The sequence below is a fragment of the Solanum dulcamara genome, chromosome 6, assembly GCF_947179165.1.
Source record: "Solanum dulcamara chromosome 6, daSolDulc1.2, whole genome shotgun sequence".
NCBI lineage: Eukaryota > Viridiplantae > Streptophyta > Magnoliopsida > Solanales > Solanaceae > Solanum > Solanum dulcamara.
Genome location: NC_077242.1, coordinates 66476459 through 66502460, shown reverse-complemented (window position 1 = coordinate 66502460; position 26002 = coordinate 66476459). Strand labels below are relative to the sequence as shown.

General features: G+C 37.6%; 1 protein-coding gene across 1 annotated transcript; it reads right to left on the bottom strand.

Annotated features, from left to right (window-relative positions):
* Positions 1-2588: 2588 nt before the first annotated feature.
* On the bottom strand, positions 2589-3110 carry LOC129892916 (uncharacterized). Its single transcript, XM_055968431.1, has one exon. The coding sequence runs from the start codon at positions 3108-3110 to the stop codon at positions 2589-2591; it is 522 nt and encodes a 173-aa protein (XP_055824406.1).
* Positions 3111-26002: the final 22892 nt, after the last annotated feature.

Below are 26002 nucleotides of genomic sequence, written 5' to 3'. Positions count from 1 at the left end.
TTGTAGCCTCCATTTTCCTCAGATACGTGCAATTAGGCGAAACTGTTGCTAATCTCTGAACATCTCAAGCTAATGGCCTCTTGTAAAAACGGATCGCTGGAGACTCCCCATACTAGGAGCCTTCCTACTCAGAGCATCAGTGTCATATCTCAAGAGGGTACCCTATTCATGGTAGGCACTCAAAAATCATTGCTAGCCCCAAGCGAACCGCTTGGCTCATTCACTTATTCAAACTAATCAGCGGAAGACTCAATTAAAAAGGAAGGCCAGCTTGTACTGGACATTTAACCATCTTCATCAAAAAGTAAATAATAAATTAAAAATACTTAAAGTATAATGTAACTCAATGTCATAAACTCAATATTGAAATTATAGTTTAAAAATAGACTCTGAAAGAAACCATCTAACTCAACTCATACTCGGTCCATGAGGCCTCTAACTCAATACTAGAAAGTTGCCAAGATGAGTCCAAGGCTACCTCAAAGGACTATCAAAAGAATGACAAATGAAGAAATAAACTAAAGTCCTCAGAATGCAAGGAGGTCTCACTAATAGCTGAATTGGATCTAATCTTCAACGATGCACCTGTTGAGGATTTCTATCACTTGTATCAACATAAAAACATGATGCAGGCCGAATAGAGTCAGTACATGGAATGTACAAGTATGTAAAATAGCTAGAAGGAACAAGATCAACAATACTCAATTTCATGCAACTTAACTCAAGGGACTTACTCTAAAATAACTCAACTCAATAAAGCATGAAGTAAAGTAAAACAATGCTTTGAATAATATGTAATAAGAGACACAACTCAATTTGTGAAAGTATGCTAATTAACTCTTTAGTAGGTTCTCTAATTGACAACCATCACTTACGAGCTAGTGATGATACAATGCTTAAGAACTTTCATTGCCACAGCTATCCAATACTTTTCCAGAGTAAAAGATGCTCAACTCAGTGGATCCAAAATTAGTCAAAGTCTATTGTTTTGGGACTTGAGAGGCATGGCCTCTATATTATAATGGCTACGTAGTTTATGGTGTTTGATTTACCTCTACTCTTACCCAAATTGGTGCTCAACTACTCCCAAAATACTTTATTATGCTCATATAATTAATAGAATACTCAATTGAGTTATTTAGTATCTTTCTGACTTACCTCAAAACTCAACTCATGTCAACTCAAGAAGTGAATTTAAAGCATAATTTAACTCCTCAACTCAACCTCAAAATAGATATTTTAATGTATTAATGCTCAACTCATTTATACTATAAATGCTCATGCTAAAAAAAATAGTGAAGAGGTTTCTCAATCTCACATCATACTCAACTCTTTCTCAATCAAAGACAAAAATAGTTATTCTTTAAACTCAAAATAGTGCATACCAAAATTAACATAAAATGTTCATAAATCATTCTTTTACAAACTCTTTCAATGCATATAATACAATTGAAATCTCAATTAGGGTTCATGTAAATGCAAACATGAATCCCCACTCTCAACATGACTTAACTCAAACAAATTACCAAGGAATATAGTAATATATGCAAGAACAAAAGGAAATATATATATAATCTCAATAGGGATAATCACAACTCAAGAACTCAAATCATGGGACCTCAAAACTAACTCAACTAGAAGAACTGGAGATGTAGGGCACGTGGATGAAGTCAATCTAGGTTATGGGTAGCCTTACATACTTGAAAATCGAAAGAACGATTGAAACTTGAAAGCTTCGCTTGAAACCTTGAACCCTAGCTCTTTCTCCTCACCAATATTTTCTCTCAAATATTCTAAGTGATTTTGAGGGAATAATTGTATAGGGTACTAATAAGGGACTCAAAATAGTCCTAAAAACCATCGAGGTATTGATTTGGGAAGGGTGGAAAAAGATGAGAATGCCCCTTATTAAAACCGTCTCTAGCCATCTACAAGTTGTAGGAGTCCACTTGTAGGACTGGGATGGGAAAAGGCAAGGGGTCTACGACTCAGGTCTATGAGTTGTAGAAAGAACAATGAGTCGTAGAACCCATTCATCCTGTAACTTCTCAAAAAACATAAAAACCCGAGTCTCTGTAGTTTCTCTACGGTTTATTTCTATGAGTCGTAAATAGCCTTACAATTCATCTGGTTGTATCAAAAACTATGTACTGAGGCCTAAACATTTCAGGAACTAGAAACAAAATTGACGACTTATTTCTACGAGTCATTCACATCCTTACGGGTCATAAGGTTGAGTCGTAGGAATGGTCTTCCCAACTTAAAATTTCTCCAAGTGTTGGAGGGACCTATGATTCATCCCTATGACTCGTAGAACTCTCTACGAATTGTAGATGACACTCGTGGTCCACTTGGTCAGTTTTTTTTCTCAATATTTCTCATGGCCCTCAAATTCAGTCTAGGCTAGAATAACACGGGGTGTTACAATATCTCCTCCTTGGAATAATTCATCCTTGAAGGAAGACCAAGCTAAGGGTTTAATCAAGGAATGAATACAATCAAAAACTCAAATATTCAAAGATTCGAACAATCAACTATTTAGACTCAAGAATACTTATTATACACTTAGACTCGGAATGAACATCGACTCAAGGATAAGACAAAGGAACATTACCCTCAACAACGACATTAGAAGGCTCGAATAGATGCGGGTATCTAGCCTTCATATGCTCTTCAACTTCCCAAGTAGCCTCTTGAACAAACTGATTTCGCCATGGAACTTTGATGGATTCTACCTCCTTGGTTCTCAATTTGTGAACTTGACAATCAAGAATCTGAATTGGGATCTCCTCATAAGTCAAACTCTCCTTCAGCCTAATGCTCTCAGTCGGAACAACAAGAGAAGGATCTCCTAAAAGCTTCTTAAGCATAAAGATGTGAAACACTAGGTGTATAGCTTCTACCTCTGGTGGAAACTCCAATTCATAAGCTATATTACCAACCCTTTTTGTAATCTGATAAGGACTAATGTAGCGGGGACTAAGTTTCCTTTTCTTTACAAATATCATAACTCCCTTCCTGGGTGAAACTTTTAGGTACACCCAATCATTTACATCAAACTCCAAGTCTTTCCTCTTAACGTCTGTGTTGGATTTCTGATGACTTTGCATAGTCTTTCACATCTCTTAGATAATATTCACATTTTCCATAGCTTGATGAACTAAGTATGGCCCAATCAACTTAGTTTTACCAACTTCGAACCAACCAATTGGTGATCTTCATCTCCTTCTTTACAGAGCTTTATAAAGAGCCATTTGAAAGCTCGAATGAAAACTATTATTGTATGTAGACTCAATAAAGGGTAATTGATCATCACAATTACCTTTGAAGTCGATAACAAAATCCCTCAACATATCCTTTAAATTCTAAATTGTACGCTTTGCCTAGCCATCTATGTGCGGATGAAAAGCAGTACTAAGGTTCACTCTTGAACCCAACCCTTTATGGAATGACTTTCAAAACTAGGCAGTAAATTGAGCTCTCCTATCTGATATGATAGGTAAAGAAACTCTATGCAGTCTGACAATCTCTCGAAGATACAATCTGGCATAATCCTCTACAGTGTCTATAGTCTTAATCGGTAAGAAATTGGCAGATTTGGATATCCTATCCCTAATCACCCAAATAGATTCATGTTATCTGTGGGATCGTGACAAACCTGTTATGAATTTCATATTGATCATCTCCCACTTGCATTCTAGAATTTCTATATTCTAAGCCACTCCATAAGGCCTTTGGTGCTCAACCTTAACTAATTGGCAGTTTGGGCACTTGGACACAAATTCTGCTATATTCCCTTTCATTCCACTCCACCAATATACATCTCTCAAGCCATGATACATCTTTGTAGAACCTGGATGGATGGAGTACTTGAAGTTATGGGCCTTTGCCATAATCCTCTCTTCAATACCATCAACACTTGGAACATACAATCTCCCTTGATACCTCAACACTCTATCTCCCCCTTTGACAAAATCCATAACCTTCTATTTTTGAACACCATCTTTCGGTTGGAGGAGAATGGAATCTTGATCTTACTTTTACTTTAACTATGAAAATAGAGATGATTCAGTCCCATTCCAAACAATAGTACCATCCTCACTCGAGCTAATAAGTTAAACTCCCAAATGTGCAAGCCTATGCACCTTTTTAGCCAATCCTTTCTTTCCCTCTTCTACATAGGCTATGCTCCCTATAAATAACCTGTTAAGAGCATCAACAATAATATTAGATTTACCTAGGTGGTAAGGAATGCTCATATCATAATCTTTGAGCAACTCAAGCCATTTCCTCTGCCTTAGGTTCAACTCTTTCTGAGTAAACACATATTGTAGGCTCTTGTGATCTGTTAACATAAAGATGTGCACACCATAGAGATAATGCTTCCAAATCTTGAATAAATATTATGGCTCCCAACCCAAGGTCGTGAGTTGGGTAGTTCCTCTCATGAATCTTAAGCTGTCCAGAAGAATATGCAATAACCTTTCCCTTTTGCATCAACATAAAACCCAATCCAACTCTAGACACATCACAATAGATAAAAAAACCCATATATTCCCTCGAGTTGGGACAAAACTGGAGTAGTGGTCAGACTTGTTTTCAACTCTTGTAAACTCTCCTCACAAATATCTGACAATTGAAACTTAGCCTTCTTTTGAGTTAGCTTAGTCAATGGTGAAGCTATGGATGAGAATCCTTCAATGAATCTATGATAGTAGTCGGCCAAACCCAAAAAACTTCATATATAGGTCAGAGATGTGGGTCTGGACCAGTTCTTTACTTCCTCATTCTTTTGTGAATCAACTCATATACCCTCGTCGGATACAACATGACCTAGGATTACCATAGAAGCGAGACAAAACTTATACTTTTAAAACTTAGCGTACAACTCCCTATCTTTAAGAGTCCAAAGAATAATTTTGAGATAATTGGCATGTTCCTCCTCATTTCTAAAGTAGACCAGTATGTTGTCAATGAACACAATCACAAACATATCCAAATACTGTTTGAACACTCAATTCATCAAGTCCATAAATGTTGCAGGAGTGTTAATAAAACCAAAAGACATACCAAGAAACTCGAAGTGACCATACCGGGTCTGAAAAATGGTCTTTGGGATATCAGATTATCTTATTTTCAACTGATGATAGCCTGATCTGAGGTGTATGTTTGAAAAAAAATGGCTCCCTGAAGTTGGTCAAATAGACCATCTATTCTGGGAAGGGGATACTTGTTTTTAATGGTGACCTTATTCAGTTAATGATAGTCGATACACATTCTCAACGATCCATCCTTCTTTCACACAAATAGGACCAGAGCACCCCAAGGTGAAATACTTGGACTAATGAATCCCTTAAGGAGGTATTTCAGTTATTCTTTCAATTCTTTTAACTCAGCGAGATCCATTCTATATAGCAGGATAGAGATAAGTTGCGTATCAGGAATAACATCAATCCCAAAGTCTATCTCTCTATCAGGAGGGATTCCGAGTAGATCTTCTGTATACACTTTTGGAAACTCATTTACAATCGAGACTGACTCAGGAGTAGAGGACCCAACACAATCATTCTTGACTCTAGCGATATGATAGATACACCCTTTAGAGATCAAATTTCTGGCCTTAAGGTAGGAGATAAATTTACCCTTAAGAACAACAAGACTATCCTTCCATTCTAAGATAGGCTCATTCGGGAAACTAAACTTAACAATCGGAGTCCTACAATCATAATAAGCATTAAGCCAGTCCATGCCAAGAATCACATCATAATCAACCATGTCCAACTCAACTAAGTATGCCATGGTGTCGTTGTGATAAATAGACATATTAAGATCTATATAGACCTTCTCAGCTAAGATAGACTCACTAACAAGAGTAGATACACAGAAGGGATCAAGAAGACACTTAGGAGTTCTATCAAATATACTAGCCATATAGGGATATACAAATAATAATGTGGCACCCAGATCCATCAAAATATAACAATCAAGAGTAAAGACTCAAATCAAATCCGTCATAATGTTTGGGGAGTTCTCCTGATCCTGGAGATTATCCATATCATATAGGTGATTTGAACATCCGCCAACACTTGTAGTAGCACCCGTCTAATTAATTTGTCCTAGTGGTACCGCAGAAGAAGATTGAGCTTTGTCGCCCAATATCGAGTAATTTCTCTAGAAATGATCCTCCTTACCATAGTTATAGCAACCCTTGGTGTCTCTTTACACTCTCCCAAATGGAGTCTGCCACACTTGTCATAGGGCGGATTTCCCTTCGGTCCTTGGGACACACTTCCTTAGGATTGGGATTCCTGAGCTCTAAAATTTTGGTAACATTGGGATTTCTGATCATAACTGTGGTTGGGGGTAGGTTCACTTGCTGTCGACGGAGCATAGCTAGATGACTTCTTCTGAAAGAAGGACATGTTTCCCTTGCCTTGTCTCTGCTCATTCTTATGCCCAACTCACTTGGCTTTCTTGATCAAGTGTTCTTCTCTATATTTCCTCTTATCCTACTCAACCTACTGAGCATAGACCATGAGCGTGGAAATGTCCATGTCCAAAATTCGTAATGATGCCTTACACTCCTTCTTCACATGTCTGCCCAAGCCGGAGACAAACTTTCTTATCTTAGACCTTATATCTAGGATCATTTTCAGAGAATATCTGGACAATTAGATGATCTTCAAACCATACTCCTTTACTGTCAGCCCCTTTTGTTTCAAATAAACGAACTCTTCTACCTTTTCTTCCCTTAACTCTCTAGGAAAGAAGTGATCAACAAAAGCACCCTCGAACTCATCCAAAATAGCAGGCTCAGAATCCTCACCTCTACCTTCCTCCCACTGGTTGTACCACATATTCTCCACATCCTTGAGATGATAAGACACCAACTCAACCTCCTCCATCTCCATAGATTTTATCGCTTTCAGGATCTTCCACATCTCATCGATGAAATTTTGGGGGTCCTCTATAGCCTTAGAACCCATGAAAACTGGCAGATTCATTCTCAGAAAATTCCTAATCCTTGTGGTAGTTGACAACTCTTGGGAACTAGATCAAGGATCTGGTGAAATTTGGCTACCATTTTGAGCAACTAAAAACAATGTTCATCCTTAAACATAAGTTAAAAGGAAGTACCTGAAGTCTCAAAGAGTTGTGGATATCGAGCACGCATATCAGACTCCGCCTCCCAAGTAGCCTTTCTAACTGTACGGTGCTTCCACTAGACCTTCACTAAACTTATCTCCTTGGTTCTAAGCTTATGCACTGGTTTATCAATAATGGCTATGGGCTCCTCTTCAAATGTCAAATCTGGGCCCAACTCCACCAAATCGAGGGAGATCACATGAGACTCATCCGGAATGTACTTTCAGAGCATGGAAACATGGAATACTGAATGCAGCTGACAAGCTAGGTGGCAAGGCCATTTTGTAAGACACTTCTTCCACTCACCCTAAAATCTCAAATAGACCAATGAAGAGAGTGCTAAGCATGCCCTTATTTTCAAACCGCATCATGCCCTTGACGGGCGACACTTAGAGACAAACATGGTCACCCTCTATGAACTCTAACGGTCAAACCCTTCTGTCTATATATCTATTCTACCTACTCTAGGTAGTGAAAATCCTATCCTAAATCATATAAACCTTCTTCATAGAATCTCTAAGCAAATCCGTATCTAAAGAGTCCATCTCTGCTGAATCGAACCACCCAACGGGAGATCGACACCACCTCCTATACAATGCCTCAAATGGGCCATCTAAATAGTGGAGTGATAACTATTATTATAGGCAAACTCCGCTAATTCTAAATGTCGATCCCACCTAGCACCAAAATTAATAACACATGCTCGAAGATGTTACACCCCGTACTTTCGTACCTTGGAATACTTCTTAAGCTTCTTAAGTTTCTGGGAAGGATCTTAAGTTTCTTATAAGTCATCATGTGAGTCGGATAATCTATAACGCTATCAAATAATCCTAAGGAAAGGAGAAGGAGATACTCCATAAGAGAGAAGATTGGAAATAGGGTTATAAGAATCCGGAAGAAGTTGGAGGTTAAGTAGTGAGTCGTAGGACTCGACTTACTTGTAAAAGATATTACTTGGGATATTTTACATACTAAACTACTTGAATACACATCGAGCTTCAGTATCAAGGAATACATAGGCTCTTGAAGTGAGACAAGATTATGAGCTCATGAAAGAAAAATAAGGAAACAACGCGCCTACTCAAAGAAACAAGGTGATGCACCTACTTAGACAAGAAGGTGATGCACCTACTTAGGGTCAAGTAGGTGATGCATCAGCTTGGGGTGGACCCCACCTACCATGTGGCAGCATATGATTGGTTGTATGAGATGATGTGGCTGCCTAAGGGCTTGACACATGTCACTCTTAGGGGATTACATGTGTCACTCTCCAAAAAGGTTATATACATGTGTAAATATGACTAATCTTTACTTTGGAATTCATTTTACAACCAGAAACCGTGAGAGAGGGAGAGAAAAAACGTGAAGAACAAGAGAAAGAGAGCCACAGATTTGGCTCAATTAAAGGTAAGGTTTCGGATTTTGCTCCGTGAATTAATTATTTAAGATATTATATGGTTATATAGCAGTTTTTAATAATTTAAAATCTCATTTTGGGGCAGAAAGAAAGAGATACAAATAGTCCGTTAATTTTTAGCATGTTAAGAGAACTTCCGAGATAAGTTTTAGCAAGGTATGACTTGGTTCTTTTCTCCCACGTTTTGGTAAGGGTTTGGAAATGATATGAAGGTTTTAATAATGTAAATTTATGGTTTGGATCAGCACAAAATGGAAAGCAAACAGCCACAATATTTCAGCCGCAATTAAGGAACTTCTAAGGTGAATTTTGGCAAGCTTTGCCAATTTTGGGTAAGGTAATGGTTTTTATTTAAATTTGGAGTTTGTGGTGTGATTATGGAGTGTATTACACATTTTATATGTGGCTGTAAGTATAGAAATTGCACAAGGATGCTTGACGTTAGAAACAAACTAAACTAAGGTCGTTATAGTTAAATCGAAGTCGATTAGTGTGTTGTGGTTGTTGTGCTACGCCTGCAAGTGGTTTGGTTGTGTGTTGCAGGGATGGAAAGTTTTATAAAATGGGTGTAGATGTTGCTGGTTTCATCCACACGACCCTCCATTTCGTAGGGTTAAAGGTTTTACAAAATAGAGACTAAACACCCTATTTTGGTATCGTAGTTTTGAACTAGTTGTTTGGAGTTTGTATCTTATAATGTTGAAGTGAATTAATTGTATATGTGCTGCAGGTTGTTTTTGTTGGTTGGATGTGGTAATTAGGGATGTAATTGAAAGTTCAGATAGGGCATATTATAGGGGAGGTGCTGCCCAATTTCAGTTAACTCCTTAACTAACTAAGGAACTAGTAATGAACTAGTCTAAGGAAATGGATAAGGGATTGGTTCCTATAGGTAAGTGGTGGTAGAATTACAAGCTGGGAAGTCGAAGGTCACTAACCTTAGAATTACTTTCATGTTAAATAGCTTCAAGAGACGACGAGCTGAACGTGTTAAGAGTAATCTGTAAGAGGTATGTAAAGCTAACATTTACTTCTTTTGGCATGTTTTAGCATACGTATTTAAGGATTATACTTTCTTTTGGCATGTCTTCGGCATAAGTGTATTAAGATTATTCTATCTCTTGGCATGTTTTGGGCACAAGTATGTAAAGCTAATCTTCCTTTTTGGCATGGTTTTTATAAAGAAAGTATATGACTTTTATATGATTCCAAGGAAGTTCCTATTCGTAGAGCCGCTAGGATGGCCAATTTCTTGATTTCCCAAAAGATATTTTATTACTATTTGATATGAGTATATAATTCCAGAAGTTCTATTTTGATGTAATCCATAGTGACTTTCAAAAGGTACTTGATATGACTCTTGTCTTGATTTTGAATGATAGCTTATTTTAATTATTCCACTGAGCCCCATAATATATTTTGAAATATGGAAATGATTTCAGAAAGACTATTTTGACATAGACCCTCGTGACATCTGAAAGACATGCACTATGATTATCACTCAATTTCTCTTATATGACTTTTCATCGGAGTTATGCTCTCGAGTCTCTGGAAATGTCTTATATTTTAAATTGCATATAGTTTCTCACTACTCCACTCGTGGATGCCTCAATACTTCCTTCACTGATCCAGGGCCAGGATTTGTTATCATGCGTACTTCTCTGCATTGTTTGCCATGCCCTGATGTGAGGGGGAAGGTACGACCTGTACATGGGATTTGTAGAGTTATGATGTGCCATGTATACATATGATATAATATGATCTGATATGACCATCTAATATGATATGATCTGTTATGGAGATATTCCCTACTCTAGAGTTATGATATGTTATAGCGTCAGTGATGGAGCGGCGACCACGATTTATTCACCGAGTCCCATAATGGGGCTGAATATGGCATATATTTTTCTGCATACCTTATTTATGGTTATGATAAGCATTTTGATATTTCTAGATACTTTGCTCATTTTTGCACATTCTGCTCTGGTAATGACTTTACTTATTACAGTCCATGCTTTACATACTCGGTATATTTTCCATACTGACTCCCTTTTTTCAGGGGGCTGCATTTCATGCCCGCAGGTACAGATGCTCGGTTTGCTGATCCGCTCGCCTAGGACATCCATCATATTGGTTGGCAGTGCTCCTTTGTCCGGAGCCTTATTTTGATACTAATTTTTCTGTTGTACATTTTTACATGTTGGTTAAGGGTACGATGGGGCCCTGTCTCATTATATGACTAGGCTATCGTTCTATAGAGGTCTGTAGACTTGTGATATGGGTTATATATATATATATATATATATGTGTTGTGGGCTTTGTGTTTCGTGATGGCCTTAACGGCCCTCTTGTGCTATATTTGTTTTCATGTGCTCTCTAGCCACCCTTTTTCGATTTCTACTTTTGTTTATTCTTCTAACACGCTAAGTAGGGCTAAGGGTACATATGGGTGATTAACTCGGGTACTAGCCACGGCCTACGAAGTTTGGTCGTACAGAAGAATATCTTCCAACACCTGAATCATTCACTCAGACTGTCCTTCGGTCTGTGGGTGAAAAGTTATACTCATATCAAGCATATTACCCAAACCATATTGTAATGCCTTCCAAAAGTGCAAAGTAAAAAATGAGCCCCGATCTGAAATAATGGATACCGGGACACCATGAAGCCGAATGATCTTACTGATATAAAATTGGGCTAGCTTTTCCTCTGTGTACTTAACCCGAACCAAAATGAAATGAGAAGACTTAGTCAGTTTGTCAAAAACTACCCATATAGAATCATAACCATCCATGGTAGGAGGTAAACTTACATCAAAGTCAATGGTGTTCCTCTCCCACTGGTAAGTGGGAATGGGTATCCTCTTATTCACACCTCCAGGTAGCTGGTCCTTACACTTGACTTGTTGGCAATTCAAACACTTGGAAACAAACTCTGCAATGTTCTTCTTCATCCTGCACCAATAGTGCTGGCTAAGACCATGGTACATCTTCACCGCACCCGAGTGAATAGAATATTTGGAACAATGAGCCTCCTTTAAAATCAATTGGATCAAATCACCCACTTTAGGCACACAAATCCTACCATCAATCCTCAAAACACCATCTGAATCGAGTTTGGCCTTCTTGGCCACAACCTTCATCACCTTGTCTCAAATTAGTCACGACTTCTCATCATCCCACTACCATTCCCGAATATGCTTAACTAGTGAGGAACAGGACTCAACAAAAGCAATGAAGCCTCCACTCTTCTCAATACCTACAATCGAATGAAACTGTCAGCTAATCAATGAACATCTCTACCCAATAGCCTTTTGTCAACACTGATCGTCACGAGGCTATCCATACTATGAGCCTTCCTACCCAGAGCATCGGTGTCATGTCCTAAGAGGGTACCCTAGGCATGGTCGGCACTTGAAAATTATCGCTGGCCCCAAGCAAATTACTTGGATAATTCACTCATTCAAATTAATCAGCGGAAGACACGACTAAAAAGAAAGGTCAACCCATAATGAACATTTAACCATCTTCATCAATAAGTAAATAACAAATTAAAAATACTCAAAGTATAATGTAACTCAATGTCAAAAACTCAATATTGAAATTATGGTTTAAAAATAGGCTCTGAAAAAAACCATCTAACACGACTCATACTCAGTCCATGAAGCCTGTAACTCAATACTAGAAAGATGCCAAGACAAGTCCAAGGCTACCTCAAATAACTTACAAAAGAATGACAAATGAAGAAATAAAATGAAGTCCTCTGAATGCAAGGAGGTCTCACCAAAAGTTGAACTAGATCTAGTCTTCAATGATGCGCCTGTTGAGGACCTCAATCACCTGTGTCTGCATCATTTTATGATGCAGGCAAAATGGTGGCAGTACATGAAATGTACGAGTATGTAAAATGGCTGGAAGGTACAAGATTAACAATACTCAATTTCATGCAATTTAACTCACGAGACTTACTTTGAAATGACTCAATTCAATAAAGCATGAAGTAAAGTAAAACAATGCTTTAAATAATATTTAATAATAAGCACAACTCAATATATGAAAGTACGATAATTCACTCTTTTAGAGGTTCTCTAACCAACAACTATCACTTATGAGATAGTGATGATACGATGCTTAAGAACTACCATTGCCGAAGTCATATAATACTTTGCCAGAGTAAAGGATGCTCAACTTAGGATCAAAAATCAGTCAAAGTCCATCATTTTGAGACTTGAGAGGCATGACCTCTATCATATACTGTCTACGTAGTTTATGGTATTTGAGTTATATCTACTCTTACCCAAATTGGTGATCAATACTACTCCCAAAATACTTTATTATACTCATATAATGAATAAAATACTCAATTGACTCATTTAGTCACTTTTTGACTTACCTCAAAACTCAACTCATGTCAAATCAAGAAATGCATTTGAAGCATAATTTAACTCCTCAACTCAACCTCAAAATAGATATTTTAATATAGTAATGCTCAACTTATTTATACTAAAAAAGATCATACTAAAACAAAAGTGAAGAGGTTTCTCAAACTCACCTCATGCTTAACTTTTTATTAATCAAAGGTGAAAATAGTTATTCTTTAAACTCAAATTAGTGCATAACAAAATTAACATGGAACGTTCATAAATAATTATTTTACAAATCCTTCAATGCATAAAATATAATTAAAATCTCAATTAGGGTTCATGTGAAAGCAAACATGAATTCCCACTCTCAACAAGACTTAACTCAAATAAATCATCAAGGAATATAGTAATATATGCACGAACACAAGGAAATTTTATATACAATCTCAATAATGATTATCATTAACTCAAGAACTCAAATTATGAAACCTCGAAACTCAACTAAACTCGAAGAACTAGAGATGTAGGGCACATGGATGAACTCAATTCACGTTATGGGTTGTCTTACATACCTGGAAATCAAAGGAATGATTGAAACTTTAAGGCTTCACTTGAAACCTTGAACCCTAGCTCTTTCTCCTCCCCAATCTTTGCTCTCAAATATTCTAAGTTTTTTTGAGGGCATAAATGTATAGGGTACTGATAAGGGACTCAAAATAGTCCCAAAAACATTGAAGTTTTGATCTGGGGAGTGTGGGAAAAGATGAGAAAACCTGTCATTAAAATTGTCATTGGCCCTCTACAAGTCGTAGGGTCTTCGATGAGTCGTAGGAGTCCACTTGTAGGAATGGTCTAGAAAAAGGCAAAGGGTCTATGACTTAGGTCTACGAGTTCTAGAAAGAAGAACCATTCGTAGAACCCACTCATCCCGCAACTTCTCAAAAAACTCAAAAACCCGAGTCTCTGAAGTTTATCTATGGGTCATTTCTACGAGTCGTAAACAACCCTATGATTTATCCTGTTGTATCATGAACTAAGTACTGAGGCCTAAACATTTCAGGAATAGACAACAAGTTTATGACTCATTTCTATGAGTCGTCGATAGCCTTACGATTCATAAGGTTGATTCGTAGGAATGTCTTTGGGACTCGAAATATCTCTAAGTGTTAGAGGTACCTATGAGTCATACTTATCACTCATAGAACTCTTTACAAATCGTAGATGACACTCATAGTCCACTTGGTAAGTTTATTTTTCTTAATTTTTCGCATGGTCCTCGAATTCAGTCTAGGCTAGAATAACATGGGGTGTTACAATCGGCCACCACTTTGGCCTTCATCGGATGGTATAAGATAGTCATATCATAGTCCTTTAGTAGCTCAAGCCATATACATTGCCTCAAGTTTAGATCCCTCTGACTGAAGATGTACTAAAGACTCCAGTGATCATCGAACACCTCACAATGCACCGCATATAAGTAATGATGCCATAGCTTCAACACAAACACCACCGCCGCTAACTCCAAGTCATGGGTGGGTTAGTTCCTTCTTGATCCTACAACTGTGTAGGATCATAGGCAACCACCTTCTATTTTTACATCAATACTCCGCTCAGACCAACTCTGGAAGTATCACAATATATAGTAAAGTCCAAACCTGCCTCGGGTAGGGTCAAAACATGAGCTATAGTCAACAAAGTCTTGAGCTTTTGAAAGCTCACCCCACACTCATAAGACAAATGAAAATCCACAACCTTCTGAGTCAGTCTAGTCAAAGAAGCTGTGATGGTGGAGAAACCCTACACAAAATACCAATAATAACTGGCCAATCCCATAAAACTCTGAATCTCAAAAAGAGAAATATGTCTCGTCCAACCTCTAACTACCTCAATCTTGATCGTATCCACTCTAATACCCTCTTTAGATGCCATATGCGCTAAAAATTCCACAAAATCAAGCCAAAACTCACATTTAGAGAACTTTGCATATAACTTCTACTCTCTCAACTTCTGTAGCACCTATCTCAAATGACAAGCTTGATCCTTGTCTTGGAATACACTATGATATCATCAATGAACACATTTACAAAGGAGTCTAGATATGGGATGAAAGACCCCATTCATCAACTTCATGAATGCCTTTGGGCATTAGTCAGCCCAAAAGACATAACCATAAACTCATAATGGCATAACTGGTCTGGAAAGCTATCTTAGAAATATCCAACGATTTAATCCTCAACTGATGGTACCCAAAACTCAAATCAATCTTAAAGAACAAAGTCGTTCCCTGAAGCTGGTCAAACAAATCATCTATGAGAGGAAGAGGATACTTGTTATTGACAGTCACTTTGTTTAATTGTCTGTAGTCAATGTACATCCTGAAAGACCCATCATTTTTCTTCACAAACATAATCGGTGCACCCCAATGTGACACACTAGTGCGAATAAACCCCTTACTCAACAAATCCTAAAACTGGTCCTTTAATTCCTTTAACTCTACCAGAGCCATGCGATACGGTGCAATAAATATGGTCTTAGTGCCTGGCTACAAGTAAATGGCAAAGTCAATATCCCTATCTGGAGGAACTCTCAGAAGATTAATAGGGAAAACATCGGCAAACTCTTTAACCACGGGAATAGACTCCATGGGAGGTGACTCAATGCTAGTATTCCTAATAAAACCTAAACAGGACATACATCCTCGATCAATCAATCTCTAAGAGTGAAGATAGGAGATCACCTTGATAGGATAGGAACCAATAGTACCCTTCAACTCAACTTTTGGTGCATCAGGTATCGCTAAAGTATGGTCTTAGCATAGCAATCAAGAATAGCATGATAAGGAAAAATCCAATCCATACCCAATATTATATCAGAGTCTACCATCCCCAAAATGATCATGTCTACTCAAGTATCATATCTGGCTAAAGAAATAAGACAAGATCGATACACTCGATGCACTACTAAGGGATCACCTACTGGTGTTGAAACATAGATAGGCATGGGCATGCGATCACAACTCAAATCAAAACTAGATGCAAAATAGGCAGATACATAGGAGAACATAGATCCAGGATCAAATAACACAGATGCAGGTTGATGGCAAATTAGAATGATACCTATAATAAATGCATCGTAAGCCTCAGTATTGGGTCTCCCCAAAAAAGCTTAACACTGAGCTACCCTACCAACACCATCCTTCACAGTGCCTCTACCTCTATCCTGTAGTACTATAGCCCCACTAGCACCCTTACCAGGAGTGCGACCAGCTCTATCTACCTAAGCTCTACCTTGACCCTGGTCCAGAGGTGCTAGTGCTCTCGCTAGAGTAGAATAAGTGTGTTGTGGACTGGAATGAACATGTAGGGGGAAATAATGAATCAGATGGCCAAGATACCGATAACCATAGCAAGATCTTGGAACCGAATTCTGTTGTGCTGGACTGGATGAACTCATCTGACTACCCTATCTTACTGGCTTGTACTATGATCCCGGTGACCTATACTCTCACTATATGATCCACGCGGTGTCTTACCACCCTCTAAAGCTAGCATAGAAGTATGAACCGACCCTCTATGCTAAAAACGATCACCTCCTCTTCAAGAACCTCTACCTCTAGATAAGGTAACCGAAAACTAACAAGAAGCACAGGATCTCTTAGGGTCCTTGAACTCCTCTCTCTATCAACTCTGCCTCTTTAAAGGCACCTATGGACTTGAAGAAAGTATCCTCTCGGGAAGCTCAAAATACTGTTGTATGCATGGAATAAGTCAGTCCTCTTACAAATCTGTGAACCCTTTCTGTCTTATCAGGAAGGATGGCCATAACCTATCTTGACAACTAGTAGAAATAAGTCTCATATTCAACTACTATGAGGCCATCCTATCTCAAATTCCTGAACCACAACTGACTCTCCTCCCTCACACTCTAAGGGATGAAACGTTCATAAAGGGCAGTACCAAACTCATCCCAAGTAACTTTATGTGACCCCACTGGCTTGGCATTCAAATATACCCTCCACAACTCTTGACCTGGACCGTGCAGCTGAAGTGTAACATAGCAAACTCCATGTGTCTTAGCTAACCCCACTGTCTCTAATAACTCTCTACACGTAGTTAGAAACTCATGTGCATCTTTAGTCTTACCACCCTAAAACTGCAGTGGGTCCTTCTTTTAGAACCTCTCATATCAACGCTGCTCGTCGTCTATCATCATAATAACAGGTGGATCATTAGCTCTCTCTCACTGTACTCCACCCACATTAATTATAGGACCTATGGGTGGCTGAGCCATCAAACCCTAAACCATGGGAGCCTGATGCTGCTCCAAAGTCTGTGCTGCAACTCTTGTCCATGAACCCTGTGGTATGTTTGAAACACCCTGAGTAAGGCCATATAGTACTCCCAATATCCTTAATAAAGTATCGTAAAATAATGGCACTATGACCTCGGGAAGGATCTGGTCCCCACCAATCTCAACACGTGGATCTATAGAAACCTCTGTAGCCTGACCTCAGGCTGGTTCCACTCCTCGGGCACTGCCTCTACCTATGGCCTGTCCATGCTTATAGCCTCTAGCTTGGCCTCTACCTTTAGCCCTAGCTGAGGTCCCAACATCAACCTTGGGGACTATCTCCCCTCTACCGATAGCTATAGATATGGTTCTCGACAACAACCAAAATAATACGCGATACTCAGTACTACGATAACAACCTCACATGATAAGAATAATGAATAACAAAATTTTCTAACAATCTTCATAGCCTCTTGAACATAATTACAAACGTCTCAATACCAATCCTCGAGACTCTACTTAGACTTGGCTTGTACACGTGAGACCTATGAACCTGAGGATCTAATACCATTTGTCACGACCCTAAATCCTGGTGTGATGACAGTTACCTTTTCCCACCATATAAGTCAGCCTAACGCTCTAAATGTGGAAGTAAAAAAGGAAATAGTTTAAAATAAATAATTTAAAAGATAAAAGTAGAAAATCTTAATCACTAAAAAATTTCTCATGGACTGGTTGTCACATGTACAAGCCTTCTAATAAGATACTGAAATAAATACAAGTTCAATATTTGTCTCTCAAATAGAAAAAAGTACAACGAGAAGTAGGCAAGATGGCCAGCATCAACAACTACCTCTCGAATTACCTCAAAAAGCCTTGGATGGAAAAATAGAGAATTGGGTCACTATCTTGGCTTAGAACCTACACAAGTGTAGATAGCAAGGGTGAGTACCATCGACATGGTACCCAGCAAGTGAAAAACTAAGACTAATCTAAGCTACTAAAATACACATACTCCTATCATACCAACCAACCCCTCAGACTACAACCTGCATAGAAATCAGCCCAATCTAATAGGTCTAACAGCACAAGTACAGATATCTCAACAAATAGTACAACTCATTTCCAGTCAAATCACAACTGTCAATAATATAGATCAGAAGAATATTAGGGGTAAAACATTCTATAATGAAAAAGATGTATGATGCAATGTAATGCAATGCAATATCATATATAGTGATACATATTTGTCTTATATGATATAAATTCGCTGATAGAAGGCTAGAACCCATGGAGGCCATACATGAACCATGTATCCGCTGGGACCATTTTCCTTTGACACAAATATCAATCATAGGAACCATTTCCCTTTGGCATCCCCGGAATCATTTTCCTTTGGCATAATTATCTCTCGCTGAAACCATTTCCCTTAGGCATAATCCTCAAATCAAATTTTATCTCAAACTATCAGAACCAATGCAAATAGGCAATGCCCATGTAAAATACACTGATGGAATGATATAATCAATAAGTCACAACTCATATCACAACAACATATTCAAATGTTCATAATAAACCAAGTATCAATTCATATCGAACACAACATGCAAAATTATCGCATTTGCCATTTATTACCCTATCCTTCATTATCGAGTTTAATTGAATATCAAGTAATACCCAATATCACTTCCCATTACTCCCCAACACATAAGACAAGAATACATAATCTTACAAGCTTAAGCAAAGGTGTAGGAATTCACTTGCCTTAATTTCAATCCTGAACTACTCCGAAATCTGAGATTTACCCTTGCACTGATATTTCGAATCAAGATAATCTATTTAAATATGCAATCCCAATGCGTACATGAGTATAACGATATTCAAATCAATATTTTTGAAAATTTAGCCAAAACTAGCCCCAACAACCCAAAATAGCCGATTTTGAAAATGAATAGAAAATCCAAAAATTTTTACATGGAAATGATCCTTGAAGTATATAGAAACTAATACTAAAATCCAATTAGAATTTGGAGTTAAAATCAGCCCTAAAACACCAATTTAAAAAATCAAATATTCTTGGTGAAATCCCTAATTTTTGAAGCTCTAAATTCATGAATTCGAAGTGAAAATCACAGGGTAATGAAAGATTGAAGTCATAAGCACTTACCCATACCAAGATTCTCAAATAGTCCCTTCAAAATTGGGTAAGTCGTGTTTCTAGGGTTCCAAAATTGTGAAAATAGGATATATCCTGACTTTTGGAAAATTTCAGGTTACCTAGGTACTACTCTTCGAGATTGTGACACCCTTCCTCTCTATTGCGATTAGTAAATTTAGTCAACTCATTAATTGAATGTTGCGATCAAGGAGAAGGCCTCACAATTATGATGACTGGCTCAACTAACATTTCATGATCGCGACTAGACCTATGCGATCGCAAAGAACAAATATACTTGCACCAAATATCAGATAACACAACAACTTCACTAAGACTCAAATCTCAGAATTGACCAACGAGATTCATTCGGAATATCGAGCACACAAACTCTCTATGGTACATACTTAAATCAACATTCGACTCAATAAAACTGTTGGATTTCAAATTCAAGGCTTCCTTGACCTGAAACTCAAATATTTGCAACCACACTAGCGTAGGCCTTCCAAAATACAAAAACAAGCTCGGACCTCCAAAACTTCAAAGCCACTCCTAGACCTAAAACCACCCCCAAATCCAACGGTGTCATTAAAATTCCAATCCTAGCATCGGAACTCCAAAATTTGACCAAAGTCAAATCTTGGACAAAGTTTCATCAAATTTCCAACTCAAGACCTCAAATCTTCATTACAACTCCAATTTTAATTCTATAAACTCCCCTAAATCAATTTCTCCATTTCGGAGCTATTGGAATTAATAAAATTTTATTTTGAGACTCGTATCTCCGAACAGCCCCAAATACCACTTTTGAACACTTAAAACTTATGAAAACTCAAAATTTTCAAAATCCAACTTTTTCATAGAATTTTCTCAAAACCAACATTGATACTAATCAAAAATGACTCGGGGCAACTATAAAGAGGGGTAAAAAAGTTATTTTATGAAAAAATCCCAAAATAACCTTCAGTGTCATTACACTTTTGTTCCTCAATTCATTCTCATATATATATATAAAAGTGCAACAATACACAATTCGTTCAAATAAAATATTCATTCTCAAAATAGTAATTAAGGGACTTTTCAAACTCATGCTCAAAATAAATATTAAGAGACTCCACAACTCATGCCCATGTCAAACACTTTCTCGATTATGTATCAAAAATAATCATTCTTTAAACTCAAAACAGTGCATAAAATTATTAATGCAAAACTCAACTAGGGTTCATGTAAATGAAATCATGAACAGACATCTCAAGAATTCAACTCATGAAAATCGTCAACGTATATTTATATACATATACAATAACTCGATAGAATTTATATAGATAACTTAAAAATTCACTTTAATGAAGGTTTAAGCTCGAACCCATACTCAATTTGACTTTATGAACACATAAGGCATGAGAATGAACTAATTTCAATGTTCTGATAACCTTACATACCTGGAACGAAGGTTATGTCGCTTAAAATCAATGACCTCGCTTGAGAACTTTGAACCCTAGCTCTTCTTCTTCTCTCAAAATTTCTATTAGTTTAATGAGAGTAAATACCCCTAGGGTACTGATAATGGATGAATTTTAGTCCCAAAACATCATAGGGTAAGTTGGGAAAAGGTGAGAAAAATACCGTAACGCCCTTCATTAAAATTGAAATTGGGAAAAAATCCCCTCTCTGGTCTTTCTAGTTTTCAAAAACAAAATTTCCCGCAATGCGGAGACATCATGGACTCTACTATCTAAAAATTTTACTCAGACAAAAATACAAGAACAAGTCCGCGACATAGACTTTCTCCCTAAATCCATCTTTCACAAATTTTCTCTTATTTCCATGAAAAATCTAATTAGAAGGCTATGGGGTGTTACAATATCTTTCCCTTGGGATCATTCATGTTCAAATGATGACCAAATCAAGAACTTACATCAAGCACGAATAGAATGCAAGAATTTTAATCATTCAACTCAAGGATAGCTCACTGAATTCATCAAATTCAAGAAGGTATTAACTCAACGATAAGAATAGGAATAGGAATAATACCTTCAATGTCAACACTAGGAGGAATGAATAAATGCGGGTACTTGGCCTTAATATCCTCCTCATCTTCGTATGTAGCCTCTTCGACAAACTGATTCCTCCATAAGACCTTAATGAATGCAACCTCTTTGGTCCTCAACTTGCGAACTTGAGGGTCAATAATTTGAACTGGAATCTCCTTTTAAGTTAAAATCTCTTTCACCCTAATACTCCTAGTGGGCATAACAAATGAAGGATCTCTAAAATACTTCTTAAGCATATAAATATAAAATACCAGATGAATAGCTGCTAACTCTGATGGTATCTCTAACTCATAGGTTATGTTATCCACTCTCTTCACAATCTGATAAGGAACAATATAATGGGGACTCATATTTTATTTCTTCCCAAACTGATAACACATTTCATGGGTGAAACTTTCAAATATACCCAATTATTCACCTCAAACTCCAAGTCTCTCCTCATATCAGTTAAGACTTCTATTGACTTTGCCTAGTCATTAGACTTTCTTGTATAACCTTCACCTTCTCCATAGCTTGGTGAACCAAATCCAGCTCTATCAATTCAGTTTCACCAATTTCGGACCAGCTAATTGGCGATATACATATCCATAATTACCCATATCAAGTCATGCAGTCTGCAAGATCACGGTAAGCCTGTAACAAAGTCCATATTGATTATCTCCCACATCCATTCTAGCATTTCAATGTTCTGAGCCACACCACAAGTCCTTTGATGCTCAATTTTGACTTGTTGGCAGTTCAGGCACTTGGACACAAACTGTTCTATATCTCACTTTAATCCATTCCACCAATATACTTCTCTCAAGTCGCAGTACATCTTCATAAAACCTGGATGGATAGAATACTTGGAGCTATGGGCCTTTGCCATGATATTTTCTTGAATGCTATCAATACTTGAAATATATAATCTTCCTTAATACGTTAACACTCCATCTCTCCCTTTAGAAAAATCCATGACTTTTTGCTTATGAATATCGTCCTTGAATTGAAATAGAATAGGTCCTTGGTCTTGGTTTTCCTTCACCTCCACAACTAGAAATGATTTAGCCTCATTCTGAATAATAACACAACCTTCACTAGAATTAATAAGTTGAAAATGTGAAACTCTATGCACTTCCTTGTCTAACTTTCTCTTTCCTTCCTTCAGATAGGTAGTGCTCCTTGTAGATAACCTGTTAAGAGCTTCGCAACCACATTAACTTTACCTGGGTTATAGAGAATACTCATGTCATAATCTTTGAGAAAATCAAGCCATGTCCTCTACCTCAAGTTGATTTCTTTCTAAATAAACATGTATTATAGGCTCTTATGATAAGTAAACACATCAACATGCACTCTATACAAATGAATGTGAACACCACTGGTGCTAATTCGAGGTCGTGAGTCGAATAATTCCTTTTATGAATTTGTCTTTAGCATCAACACGCAACCCAATCCAACTTTGTACGCATCACAATAAATAACAAAACCATTTATTCCTTTGGGTACGGAAAAAATTAGAACGATAGTCAATCGGGTCTTCAATTCTTGAAAACTTTTCTCACAAGCATCTGACTATTGTAACATAGCCTTATTCTAAGTCAACTTAGTCAATGGGGATGATATAGATGATAATCCCTCTATGAACTTTTTTAGTAACCAGCCAAACCCAAAAAACTTCTTATGTCAGTCGAGGATGTGGACTTCGCCAGTTCTTTACTACCTCAATATTCTGCAAATCAACTCAAATATCTTCACTAAATATCATATGGCATAAGAATTCCATAGAATGAAGCCAAAATTCACTCTTCAAAAAATTAGCATACAACTCCCTATCTTTGAGAGTCTGAAGAATAATTCTGAGATGGTTGGCATGCTCCTCTTTATTTTGGGAGTAGACTAATATATCATCAATAAACATAATCAAAACCATGTCTAAATATTGTTTGAATACTTGATTCATCAAGTTCATAAATATAGTAGGAGCATTAGTCAAACCAAAAGACGTAACAAGAAAATCAAAGTGACCATAGCAGGTTTGAAAATCCATCTTTGGGATGTCACATTCCATCACTTTCAACTATTGATAGCCTGATCTGAGGTATATCTTTGAGAAACAAGTGGCACCCTGAAGTTGGTCAAATAAATCATCTATTCTGGAAAGAGGATATTTATTCTTAATGGTGACTTGTTTTAACTTAAGATAGTCGATACACATCCCGAGGGAACTATCTTTCTTTTGCACGAAAAGGATAGGAGTTCCCCAAGGTGACATACCGGCCTAATGAATTCCTTATCTAAGAGATATTTTAATTGCTCTTTCAATTCTTTCAACTTAGTGGAAACCATCTTATATGGTAGAATTGAGATAGGTTGTCTATTAGGAATAACATCAATCCCAAAGTTGATCTTTCTATGAAGAGGAAATTTGGGCAGATCATCAGAAAAGACTTCGAGAAACTCATTAACAAAAGGAATGGACTCAAGGGATGGAACCTCCACACTATCATCTCCAACTCAAACTGTGTGGTAGATATAACCCTTGGATATTAACTTCCTGTCCCTAAGGTATGAGACGAACTTACCCTTGGACACTATTGGACTACCCTTCTACTGTATGTTAGGTTAATTCAAAAACTGAAACTTAACAATACGAGTTCTACAATCAACTGAGACATAACAGACATATAGCTAGTCAATGCAAGAATAACATCAAAATCAACCATGTCTAACTCAACTTAGTCAAAAACGATATCTTTGTGAGAGATGGACACAGTACAATCTCTATAGACCCTCTCAACTAGAATAGATTTACCAATAGGAGTAAAAAAATTGAAAGGATCAAGAAGACACTCAGGAGTAATCTCAAACTTATTAACCACATATGGGGTCACAAAACATAAACTAGCACTCGGATCAAGCAAAGGATAAGCATCAAAATAAATGACTCAAAGCATACTAGTGACAATAACTAGCGAGTTCTCCTAATCCTGGTGACTAGACATAGCATACAAATGGTTTGAACCTCTACTTGTACCTGAAATAGTACCTCTCTAATTACCTTGACGTGATGGTGCTGAAGTAGAAGATTGGGCTCTATCGCCCCACATAAAACACTCTCTCTAAAAATTGACCCATCTTACCATATTTATAGAAACCATTGTCTCCCTCTCTGCACTCTCTCAAATGGATCTTATCACACTTTTCAAAAGACGACTTTTCTTTTTAGCCTTGATCCACACTTCCTTGGGATTGAAACCCTTAGCTCTGAAATTTTGGTGACTCTGAAATTTTTTATCATACCTATAGTTGTGCACTAGTGCACTCGCTGATGATGGAGCATAGCCTGAAGATCTTTTTTGGAATAAGGACTTTCTGATCATTCTCACGCCTAGTTGATTTGGCCTTCTTGCTCAAATGCTCATTTCTATCCTTCCTTTTATCTTTTTCTACCTGTTGTACATACACCATAACTCTAGAAACATCCACGTCAGAAATCAAAAATGTTGCCTTACACTCCTTCTTCACATGTATGTCCAACCAAGAAACAAACTTTCTCATCTTAGATCTCACATCTGGAACCATCTTCAGAGCATATCTAGATAGCTGAATGAACTTAAGACTATACTACTTCACTGTCATCCCCTCTTGCTGTAGATTCTCAAACTCTTCAACTTTAGCTTCCCTCAATTCTTTGGGAAATAAGTGATTGAGGAATGCACCCTCAAACTCATACCAAATAGAAGGCTCAACATCCTTCCTACGAACCTCCCCCCATTGGTGTACCAAACATTTACCACATCCTTGGGCCGATAGGAAACTAACTCAACTCCCTCAATATTAGTAGCATGCATCACCTTTAGAATCATCTACATCTCATCAATGAAGTTCTAGGATCCTCCTTAAACTTAGATACCATGAAGACTCACGGATTTATCCACAGGAAATCTCTAATCCTCACAGAAATTGATAGCTCTTGAGAGCTAGAGCTAGGACCTGGTGAACTTTGGCTACCTCTCTGGGAAGCTACAAATTGAGTGAGTATGGCAATAAATCCTCTAAAATTTACCTCTGAAGTAGAAGCATGTTGAGTAGTAGGCATTTGAGGCACCTCACTAGACCGGGCTGGTCGACCATTAGCTCTCACCCTAGAGGTTGGGGCACCTCGAACTATGAAACCTAAGTGCTGATGTGTTCCTCTAGCTGGCAATATGTTTAGAAACAATGATATTCAATGTGTAAATGCACAAATTAGAAAGGAGTTTTATACAGTTAAACTCTATCACACGAACTCAGAATATGAAAGAAGTGAGACAATTCCTAATGTCTTATAGCTTTCTAATTATAAGTGTGGTGCATGACACACCCATAATCAAGACTCTACTAGACACGACTTCATAGACACCCTAGGACTCTTGAATCCTTTGTTCTGCTACCAAGTTTGTCATGCCACAAGAGGGTACCCTAAATGTGGCGGGTACTCAGAGACCATTGCTGGCTCCAAGTGAACCACTTGGTCTGATTACTCATTCAATCATATCAGTAGAAGACTTTATATAACTCAAAAAAGACACTCAAGTAGGCTAACAAATCAA

Bases quoted from the DNA above. Each gene is read 5' to 3' on its own strand.
- LOC129892916 (XM_055968431.1), bottom strand. From the start codon at position 3,110: ATGCAAAGTCATCAGAAATCCAACACAGACGTTAAGAGGAAAGACTTG.